The sequence below is a fragment of the Mytilus trossulus genome, chromosome 13, assembly GCF_036588685.1.
Source record: "Mytilus trossulus isolate FHL-02 chromosome 13, PNRI_Mtr1.1.1.hap1, whole genome shotgun sequence".
Classification (NCBI taxonomy): Eukaryota; Metazoa; Mollusca; class Bivalvia; order Mytilida; family Mytilidae; genus Mytilus; species Mytilus trossulus.
The window spans coordinates 35,478,799-35,490,826 of NC_086385.1; the positions used below are offsets into that span (position 1 = coordinate 35,478,799).

Below are 12,028 nucleotides of genomic sequence, written 5' to 3' on the forward strand. Positions count from 1 at the left end.
GGATCTTATAACGTAACACCATGTGCATCGTTCAGTCTCTTATTTTGTTTAATCGGGCGTTTTACACGATAGAATTACATTCATTTTCCCTATTCTCAACATAAAAAGTCGAAACGAAAAAAAATATTCAAAGTATTTTGAAACCGGGATAGCCAAGTATGATACATGGACTAAACAATTCTACAGTGATATTTTATACTTTTAAAACATTGAAATAATTCCTGTCTGATAAAATGATATTGCAGATTTTTTTCGGCTTAATATTGGTCATTCTTACATTTGAAAACGGTATGTACATGTGTTTTTTTATTTATTTATTTGTCACTGTATCAGTATGTAAATTTCGTTTGGTTTTTTCTTTCTTTCTTTCTTTCTTTCTTTCTTTCTTTCTTTCTTTCTTTCTTTCTTTCTTTCTTTCTTTCTTTCTTAATTGATTCTTGTTTTAAAAGTACAACAGATGCAAATTCATTTATGTATTGATATATTTTAACTTGCATTGTTTAATCTTTTATCTATTATTTGCTAATTTTACTTTTCTTTTATGTACCGAGATTGCATTAAATTGTAATACTTCTAGTACTTAGGAATTTGTATTTATCTTAAACTTGTTTTTTCAGGAACTAAAAATTCACTTTATTGAACTTATACTCCAAAAAAAAAGCTGCTTCCATACAGTCCGTATTTGCATACATTGTTGTACCTTGTTTTGTGACCTTTGATAGGCTTTTATGGTTTTATTTTAAATGTTGGTTCATTTTATATGTCTCAGAGTGTAGTGTGATGTCCATATTTTCTGAACGAGAATACATTATTGCGTAAAGGCCAGCTGAAGAACGCCTCCGGTTGCGGGATTTTCACATGAATTTGAGGACACATTGAAGGCCTTCGTCTATTTTCTGCTCTTTGGTCGATACTATTTGACGCATTCCCCGTTTTAATTCTCAATTTCTATTGTCAGTATAACGTGGTTTTGTATTTTGAACGATTTTGTGGGTATTTCTTAACTTGTGGTGAAGTGTTGGTTTACCAGCCTATTTTTGAGGGTAGTAATTCCCTTTACCGTTAGGCGTCAAACGGTCAATTTCGGCTACCGTTAGCGTTAGATTGGTTAAAATTTTACCATGATTCGTCAAAATATTCTTATCGTGATTTGTCAGAGGACTGAAATAATTATCGTTACCGTAATTTTGGGGAAAATAAATAACGTGATTTGTCAAAATCAGACAATTTTGTTATCGTCTAAAAGAAAGTGTACATTTTATCGTCATGCATTAAAAATTACCGGTAACGTCATTTGGCAAGAATTTTTACCGTTATTCGTCATGAAGGTACCCCAATTACTACCCTCATTTTTAATGTAACGATATCAATTTTTTTTTTTAATTTCAGCAACATCAACTACGAGTAGCTTTTTGATCTTCAGTAATTTTGCGATAACACGTGATGAAGCACAATATTGCTGTAATAAATACGGCATGACGCTAATGACTGTCAAAGACCAAACAACGCAATCATGGCTGGAAAGTAATCTGCTTCCAGTTGTAGGGTACGTAAATGATACCATAAGAATTTTACTTAGGGAAAGACCATTTAACTTAAAAAGGGGGGGAAAAGGAGGGGATAGTTATTTCTAAAAAAAATATCTGATTCCAAATTTGAAGAAAAAATATTGTGGTCAAACAGATGAAAGATTCAATTATTCTGAATCCAGATTTTAGTTTTCGACATACCTTATAGTGTTATTTTTTGAAATAAAATCAATTTTGAATAATAGCCCCGAAAAGCTAAAAAAATCCATGTAGTGATATCTTTTCCCGTAAATCCCTACTTTTCTTTACCTAATTTTTTAAAAGTTATTTTCTTAAATCTGATCAAATCCTTGTACTCTTTTACATTTGTTTTTGAAAGAAAAAGGTACCAATGTTAAAGGTATGCATACTGAATAGAGATTTATTTCTCACCACATTAACATTTATCTCATATATCAAAATTAAGGACATATTTATTTCATTTGTCTTGCATTATTAGGTTTGCTATTTATACACTATTTATTGATAACAGTCTTTTACTTTTACATCGCTTTCTTTTAACCAACTTGTTTTCGCGGATACTTTTTTTTTTCGCGTTTTACCCTTTCTTGACCACTTCGCGGCTATTAAATTTAGCGATTTTCTGATTTACTTGATGAATTTTAATAAGGATAGATCCAAGGTTTACATCTTCGCGACGATTTATATTCGCGTTATTTTTCTACTCGCGAAAGTCGCGAAATAAATCGCTCGCGAAAATAAGTTGGTTTACAGTATTATTTTTGAAACAGAGTAGCGAACATTTTTAAGGCTTATGTACCCTCGTGTTGATTCAATGCTTAACATATACACATTTTATAGAAAATGAACAGCCTTTCCCTTAGAGCTCTCTTATTTGGAAATTTGGTGTTTGATATTGATTGATAAATGATTATTACATGCAGTGCTAGTAACAATTTCCTTAAAACAAGTTTATTAATCTAGATATTGGTTAAAACAATTATAAATATGTACCCATTCAAGTACACCTTCGAGTTTAGTGACTCAGCACGAGGTGTTTTTGAATTTAAAGGTTATTTAGGACTTTTCGTAAACAATAAACGCTAGCACGTCATAGAAAAACAAGGAAGTAATCTATGTTTAAAATTTATGAGTATATGTATAAAATGGCCCATCTGTATTATCCATTATCGTTGCTGTTTGGATACTATTGCAGTTGAAAATTTCGTAATTCATACGACTACAGAAGGGTCATAATCCTTAAAATGTTTTGTATTTTTTGCTTATGATGCAGAACAGGAATATATAATCTGATTAAATTGAGTTTGGTTTCCATTACTACGTATTGCGCTATAATCGGAGCCAATTAAACACTCCACCGATTTTAAACAGATTAATGAAACGTGAGCCTGGTTAATGACGATTGAAATTAAGTTATACAAATACGAAAGTTTTAGTGTGATTTACCTTATTTATTACAATACAAAATATAAGCTGTTAAAAGCTTTTACCGAAAATAAATAACATAAACAATTTACATACATGTAACATAAAAAAGAGATTCTGCAGATTAAGAATTTTAGCATGCATAGATAAGCACCGGTATATTTAATTACATACAAAGCAATATTTCAGCACAACTATACATGCATTAACTGAAGCATACAAAAAACAGAGCACACCTTGAATAAAGTAAAACTGTAATTTAAAGCAAACAACAAAAAAATCAACATAGAATCATATTCAAAACAGTGTGGTCCTGGCCATTGATTGACGTCCTAAATTATCCCATTGACTGGGACAGATTAGGTGAACGTTTATCGGTAACAATCACTGCTCACTATGTACTTGTTAAAGACACTGAATCTGTGGGGTCACCAAAGGTTCTCAACACCTAAATAAAGCAATTCGAAAAACGAATCCGGAATAATACGATGTGTTGATTTATATCAATAATATAAATCAAAACATAAAGGTTATTCCTGAATATTTTTTCGAATTATTTTATTATGAAAGGCGTTAAGAACCTTTGGTGACCCCACAGTTTAAATTCTATAATAAGTAAGAAGTGAGCAATGGTCGTTATAGACAAACGTTCGCCTAATCTGTCCCAGTCAATGGGATAATTTAGGTCGTCAATCAATGGCCAGGACCACACTGTTTTGAATATGATTCTACGTCGATATGTTTGGTAATGGCAAATATATAGCCTTGTTTAACAAGCTACAGAATCTATTATAGATACTCACATATTGAATGCAAAAGGTAAGTATATACAAACAGGGATCGTTGCACTCTCGATTCGGGGGATATCGTATTTACAATGTATGTCCTACAAAACGGACAGACCCCAAATCCTAAGAAAGCTACTTACTGCCGGACGTACCGAACCCTTCAAATGATCAAATGCAATACAGATTTTATTAGTTCAATAAGAAGACACTGACAGTATACTGATTAATATCACCTCCACCTTTGTAAAATCATATTAATGGTTCGTCGAAAATCGGAACCTGGCCTACTCAATGAAAGTTCAGTGTTTATCATCTTGTCTTATTAATAACTTTTGTTTTAAGTTAGAGTAAAAAAAAAATCATTCAAAAACACCAAGGTCAGGTTCAACTCATTTGTCGACGACTTATTTTTAACTCTATATGTTATATATGTAAATAATTTAATTTTGGATGTAACGCGTCTTCTGATTAATTGACGTTATTTTGTTATCAGCCCATAGACATAATTTAGACATGTGACCTTGACGTCATCAACGTTTTTTCATGGTTTTTTACGGTTTAAAATGGAATTTAGAATTAAATTATAAGAAATGACTGTCTATTCGAAATAACATAAAAAATGTGGTGCACACTGTTAAATAACCCGGTACGTGCGTTATTCAGTGTGCACCAATTTTTTTATGTTATTTCTTCATAGACAGAAAAAATATTACAGTCATTCCTTAAACAAAATGCATTTAATAAGTGCAGTCAAGATATGTCATCGATTTGATTGTTATAGTATCACCAGCCCAGTAGTCAACACTTCGGTGTTGACATGAATATCAATAGTATGGTCATTTTTATAAATTTCCTGTTTACAAAATTTTGAATTTTTCAAAAACTAAGGATTTTCTTATCCCAGGCATAGATTACCTTAGCCGTATTTGGCACCACTTTTTGGAATTTTGGATCCTCAATGCTCTTCAACTTTGTCCTTATTTGGCTTTATAAATATTTTGATATGATCGTCACTGATGAGTCTTATGAAGAGCAAACGCGCGTCTGGCGTACTAAATTATAATCCTGGTACCTTTGATAACTATTATGTAATATTGCCTTTATTCACTCTGTTATATAGCATATACATGATATACATCACATGTCACAGACTTTTGATTAACATTAAAATATGCATCAAAACTGTAAAGATGGACAGAATTGACAAAACGTAATTATTTAAAAAAAAAAAAAGACAACAACAAAAATATAAAAAAAAGACAAATAAAGAAATGAAAAAGTTACAAAAAAAATATATCAGTATGCTGTTGCAAAATATTTGTTTAAAACTAGATAATTTTCTTATTCAGAACAACAGGAGCCTATTGGTTAGGTGTGTTCAGTGACAACAACACTTCTGATGTCTACGATGTTAAAACTGAACCATTTTCGTGGACAAACTGGGACAGTGGGAATTTACCTCCAGAAAATACTGGCCCCAATGGAACTTTAATGTTCAACTCATCTGTATGTGTTAAAGGAGACTTAAGTGAGGTCTTTAAATGGAAGTTGGCAAATTGTGATGAAAAATTGCCTTATATCTGTCAAACATTTGGTAAGTTTGTTTTAATTACATAAAGTGAATGTATATGTTATTTTGTTGACGATTATTTGACTGTGCAGTATATGACTAGAAGGAACCAGTTAAACATGAAATGAATAGACGTATTTATTTTTTAACTTGTGTAGCCCATCATATTATCAAGTAAAAAGTGCACTATACAAAATATTTGTATATGAATATTAATTCACTACAAAGTTTTGGTAAATGTGTGTTGTAAATTTAGAAAGTATTGCAAAGTTAATTATAGGAATGGTTCGACAACCATCGCAGTTTAAAAATTCTGAATTTACAATATACGTTTGATTGAAAATATTAATAAGGAACAGCTTTGATGCCTTCCCCTTTGTAAGAATGTGACCTTCCGAATTACAAAAACAAATGTAGATTATTTACCGGATTTGTAATAACATTAGCAACACGACGGGTGCCACATGTGGAGCAAGATATGCCTACCCTTCCGGAGCACCCGAGATCACCCCCAGATTTTGGTGGGGTTCGTGTTGGTTAGTCTTTAGTTTTTTATGTTGTGTATTGTCTCCTATTATTTGTCGGTTTGTCTTTTTCTTTTTTTTAGGCATGGCATTTCTAGTTTATATTCGATCTATGAGTTTGTCTGTCCCTTTGGTAATTTTCGCCCCTCCATTGATGCATGAAGTATATGATCAATATAACATTAGAAGATGTGATATGATTGCCGATTAGTTAATATCAAAGTGACGATTATTACGTGTAAAGCAAAAGTAAGTCACCCATAATCAACTAACGACAACCACTAAAGATTAAAACACCGTTGTATACACATCAATGTTATATATGTTATGATTAATGGTAATATTTGTAAAATATTAATAAAATGCATTTCAGTTGTTGTGAGAAAATTTTCAATATTTTCTTAGCAAACCAAACTATTGTCAACACATTGAAAGGGTATAACTAGTTTTTGTTTACCGTATTTCTGGTTAATCACACATCATTACGTAGCTAGTTTCATCACTATTCTCATATTCCATTTCTATTTATTTGATTTACTTTTTCTTAAATTTTTCATTTCACAGCTGATTTAGTTTTGTCGTTTAATTAATTAGTTGTTTCTTGCATATTTGACTAAAACGTTCCACCGTTCAATGTCGTATGACATATTTATAAGTAATGCAAAATTAAGGTTATTATGACATTAATGACGATTTTTTTAATCGTGAAAAGTATCTAGACAATTAACCGACACTATTATTGATTATGTCTTATTTTAATAAACAAGTTATTAAAAATTATTTAAAACATTCACTTAACCATTACTTCGTTTACACGCTAAATTCATTAATGGTAGACAATGTTGTTTTTATTTTCATCAGCAGGAGAAAGTGACGTACTAAGCGTTCTACTAGATAGATATATTTTATAAAAAAAAATAGCATATACGTATTATATCTAATTTCAAGACGTGTCTCTCATTAATACAAATCAATTAGAGGTCGAACAGCACGTAGGTTTTTTTATTGAGCCGTTTTTAATTTCATCTTTCATGTAAGCAAATTTAGATTTATGAGAATTTATTTTGGTCTTATTGTGAAATTGTTAAATATAATCGGCTTATTTGTCGAATGTAGGAAAACATATTTTTTTCGAAACAACGAAGAAAAAGACTAATATGTTTCATACATTTTTGGGGGGTATTTTGAATCACTTTAGATCAGTGAAAATAAACTCATCAAAGATACCAGGATTGTTCAGTTACAAAATATCATTGAAAGCATGACCATCGAAATAAATTCATTAAAGCTGTATATTTGCAAATCAACTTATACAGAAGCTTGTCACATAATAGTAATCAAAGGTACCAGGGGCCGTGTCAACGAAGCTGTCCTAGGATTAGAACATGTCTTTGAATGGTCTTAGGACACGTCTTAGTCCTAAGTCAGGTTAACGAAGGTGTTCTTAAATAAGATATGTCCTAAATTTGGTCCTAAAGTTAGGATATGTAAATAGGTGTCTTAGGATAGTCCTAAAAGTTACTATGACTTAAATGAAACAAAAACAACAAATATGGCATAAATTCAGTAATAATAGTACAATAATAGATTAGTATAATGTTATAAAAAAAAAACAGATTTGATTATGTTACATTATTTTCAATTTGTAGACAAATTCAGTGATATTTAAAATACTTCCAGATATAGAAAAAAACGTTCATAGTATATAGTTTGAGTTTTTGGAATAATAAACAGATTACAAGATATTTGTGTGGGCTTGCTAGAACTTACTCGATGTACATATCTAAATATATTGAAATATTACGGACTAGTCATGATATACTATTATTATAAACTAAAATTGCTTTTCTGTACATAAATCTATATGAAATGGACATTAATAGTAAATCTTCAAAAAGTATGTTTGACGATGTCATATAGTAACGTAAGCTCATACATTTTTTTTTGTCCTTTTTGCTTAAAAATACTATCATAATTATGAATAACATTTTTGCACCTAACCAAACGGTGCAATGTTTATTTAAATGTGGGAAAAAATGACTTCCTTTTACTTAATTCTTATCCAATACATGCAATGAAATCGAGTGGACCCAAAGACAAAACAATTTACATGCTAACATTAAATTCTTGCACGAATATCTCATTTAATAAAGTTGTGTCACTTTTTAGTTTTGTTGTTGTATGCAATTTATTTATACATTTTTTTTTATCGTCTATAATAACGTAGATCTACAAGTATTACGTTAAAACTTTTATTTTGCATTGTTTACCATAAAAGAGTTATCCTTTTTACCTTTACACATATAGTGAAATACAATACAATAATTGTCATTAAATTCCCTACACCTTTTTTAGCTCACCTGGCCCGAAGGGCCAAGTGAGCTTTTCTCATCACTTGGCGTCCGTCGTCCGTCATCGTCCGTCGTCGTTAACTTATACAAAAATCTTCTCCTCTGAAACTACTGGGCCAAATCAAATTAAACTTGGCCATAATCATCATTGGGGTATCTAGTTTAAAAAAATGTGTGGCGTGACCCGGTCAACCAACCAAGATGGCCGCCACGGCTAAAAATAGAACATAGGGGTAAAATGCAGTTTTTGGCTTATAACTCAAAAACCAAAGCATTTAGAGCAAATTTGACATGTGTAAAAATGTTTATCAGGTCAAGATCTATCTGCCCTGAAATTTTCAGATGAATCGGTCAATCGGTTGTTGGGTTGCTGCCCCTGAATTGGTAATTTTGAGGAAATTTTGCTGTTTTTGGTTATTATCTTGAATATTATTATAGATAGAGATAAACTGTTAATAGCAATAATGGTCAGCAAAGTAAGATCTACAAATAAGTCAACATGACCAAAATGGTCAGTTGACCCCTTTAGGAGTTATTGCCCTTTATAGTCAATCTTTAACCATTTTTCATAAATCTAAGTAATCTTTTACAAAATCTCCACTGAAGCATCTAGAGCAAATCTGACAAGAAGTTAAATTGTTAATCAAGTTAAAATCTATCTGCCCTGAATTTTTCAGATGAATTGGACAACTGATTGTTGGGTTGCTGCCCTCCAATTGGTAATTTTTAAAGAAATTTTGCCGTTTTTGGTTATCTTGAATACTATTATAGATAGCGATAAACTGTAAACAACAATAATGTTCAGCAAAGTAAGATCTACAAATAAGTCAACATGACCTAAATGGTCAATTGACCCCTTAAGGAGTTATTGCCCTGTATAGTCAATTTTTAACAATTTTCATATATTTGGTAAATTTATGTAAATTTTTACCAAATATAGTTCTCTGTTACTAATGGGCAAAGTTCATGATAGATATAATTGTAAGAAGCAAAATCGTTCAGTAAAGTAAGAACTTCAAACACATCACCATCACCAAAATACAATTTTGTCATGAATCCATTTGTGTCCTTTGTTTAATATGCACATAGACCAAGGTGAGCGATACAGGCTCTTTAGAGCCTCTAGTTTCAATTAAATAAATGTGTTAGGATGGTCCTAGGACCATCGTAGTTAGGACTGTCCTAAGATAACTTTGTTTTACACCCTAAGACATGTCTCAGACACGTCCTAAGACCATCCTAAATAATGTCCTAAGACCTATCTTAGGACATATCCTAGGATACTTTCCTTGAAATTGCCCCTGCAGGATTACAATTTAGTACGCCAGACGCGCGTTTCATCTACATAAGACTCATGAATGCGAACTTTTTGGGTTTGTATTAAAAGAAATTGTACGCATTGTTTGCATACGTTCCTGTCATTGGATGCGATTTGAAAATAACTAAATTTGAAATTCAGTCGAAGACGATAAAAATAATTACTGGCAGTATATTACAATAAAGTACAGGGTTGTATTAATAAATGTTATATTCTCGCAAATTGCTGGACACTTGTTTTGATATAATCGTCATTAGAAATAACATTTACGGTAGGTAAATTAGTACGTATGTTTGCGATTTTTTTAATCCCGAAATTTACAAACATTCTACTTGGCTTAGCTCAAAAGGTCACAGTCCCCTGGAAATCATACCATTATCCGGATACATCATTCTGACCCCGGGTTGTAAAGTTTTTATTTTTACATCTCTAAAATTCCACTTTTTTAGTCAGAAAAACGCAACATACTATTTTTTTCTTCTATTTTTGCTGTTACACCTTTGAGCATTATTTGATCAAATCGGGATGTAATTCATATGAATAAAGTACCTAGGACTCTTGCTTTTGTACCGAGCACATAATAAAATATACAACCAAGGCTGTTTATGTAAATTCAAATCGTTGAATTCAACAATGAATTATTTCTATAGAAAAAATAGAAATCCTATTTTAAATTTTTGTCGTGACGTAAGTCTATTCATTTACCGTTTATTCTTCTTCTAGAATCAACTCTTTGGTCTGTCCTTGAAATGGACTTACTTATATTCATGTGCCTAACTGCATTAAATTTTAATTTAATCTCCGGGCTCATAGTTTCTTTTTTAAGAGTCAACGCTTATTCATTGTATTCATAATACTTATTCATTTCAGTGAATGACAGTGTGAACGTTGTTGATGTTGGTGATCATAGTCATATTAAATGTCCAGAACTGTTGAAGTACAAATCATCTATGATCAGTCGTGTAGGAAACATTCTTCAAAACGGATTGGCATATGGTAAGTACAAGTAAAATCTGAGTGGCGCATGTTAAATTCCACATTAAACTGAGTGACACATGTTAAATACGTTCATATGAATCTGATTGCTTGATCTTAATTTTCACACATAACTATGTGACACATGATAAGTTCCACATTAAACTGAGTGGCACATGTTATGTTCAATATAAAACTGTTTGGCACATGTTTAGTTAAAAAAACTCAGTGGTACATGCTTAGTATCACACAAAACTGAGTGGCGCACTTTAGGTATCATAATAAACTGAGTGGCGAATGTTAAGTACCACATAAAACTGAGTGGCATATATTACATTTTTGTAAGTATCACATAAAACTGAGTTGCACATTTTAGATATCATAATAAACTGAGTGGCGCATGATAAGTACCACATAAAACTGAGTGGCACATATTACATTTGTGTAAGTATCACATAAAACTGAGTGGCACATGATAAGTACAACATTAAACTGAGTGGCGCATGATAAGTACCACATTAAACTGAGTGGCACATGATAAGTACAACATTAAACTGAGTGGCGCATGATAAGTACCACATTAAACTGAGTGGCACATGATAAGTACAACATTAAACTGAGTGGCGCATGATAAGTACCACATTAAACTGAGTGGCACATGATAAGTACCACATTAAACTTTTACAATTTACATAAAGTATTACAATTATTTGTTATTTGTATGAATGAAAGCTTGTGCATGCATCTTGGAAGTTCATACTTAATTTTGGTTTTGATGTCTTTCTTTACAGCAGGGACACATGGACTGTTTAAGAAGGAAGACAAGATAACAGAGATGATGTCACAATTAGAGTCTCACATTGTAACACACTATCATGATTGTATTATCCTCTGCATGAATCACGCTCAGTGCTCTGAGGTCATACTTGTCAGTAATCAACTGTGCATGCTGTACCAGTCAAGTTAACTCTTTCGAGAATCGTTTTGTTTCACCTGACAAACAAAATGGCTGATGTCCCTCAATAAATATCGCTTATAAATTGACATATTTCCTTTCAGTTTTGTAAAAGAAACAAATGCTGTTGAATTCAAATCAATATTTCATTTTATAAAAGTTTGTTAAAATATTTATCAACTTTTATCTGATTTAAAAAAGAAAACGCATGCAATAACTTTGTATTAGATTTTAATCATAGCTATATATATATAGTGTATGCATACATGTGCCAGCTTTATAACGGCATCAAAAGTGAAATACAATGTATTGATCATTACTGTGTCTAATTGATGACTTCAAAGCATTTGATTTTTTAAAATCAAAACTATGTAATCATAAAGCAGTTGTTTTTGTTAAGGTTGTACCAAATACTAAAAATAATCTTGCACGTTTAATTTTCATAAAATGTGAAAAAGTATTTACATTGACCCTTTGACAAAAATTTGAATTTAAAAAACATGAATCAAACAATTTTTGGGAAATATCATTGGATGTTTGACAAACACTAATTTGTATCATTGAGATGCTTA

At 31.3% G+C, this 12,028-nt stretch overlaps 1 protein-coding gene across 1 annotated transcript; it reads left to right on the forward strand.

Moving 5' to 3' along the window:
* Nucleotides 1–11,577, forward strand: LOC134695150 (uncharacterized). Its single transcript, XM_063556349.1, has 5 exons — nt 1–288; nt 1,390–1,546; nt 5,113–5,357; nt 10,397–10,522; nt 11,293–11,577. Exons 1-5 carry the CDS (start codon nt 234–236, stop codon nt 11,466–11,468), a joined length of 759 nt encoding a protein of 252 aa, XP_063412419.1. The 5' UTR covers nt 1–233; the 3' UTR covers nt 11,469–11,577.
* The last annotated feature ends 451 nt before the right edge of the window (nt 11,578–12,028 follow it).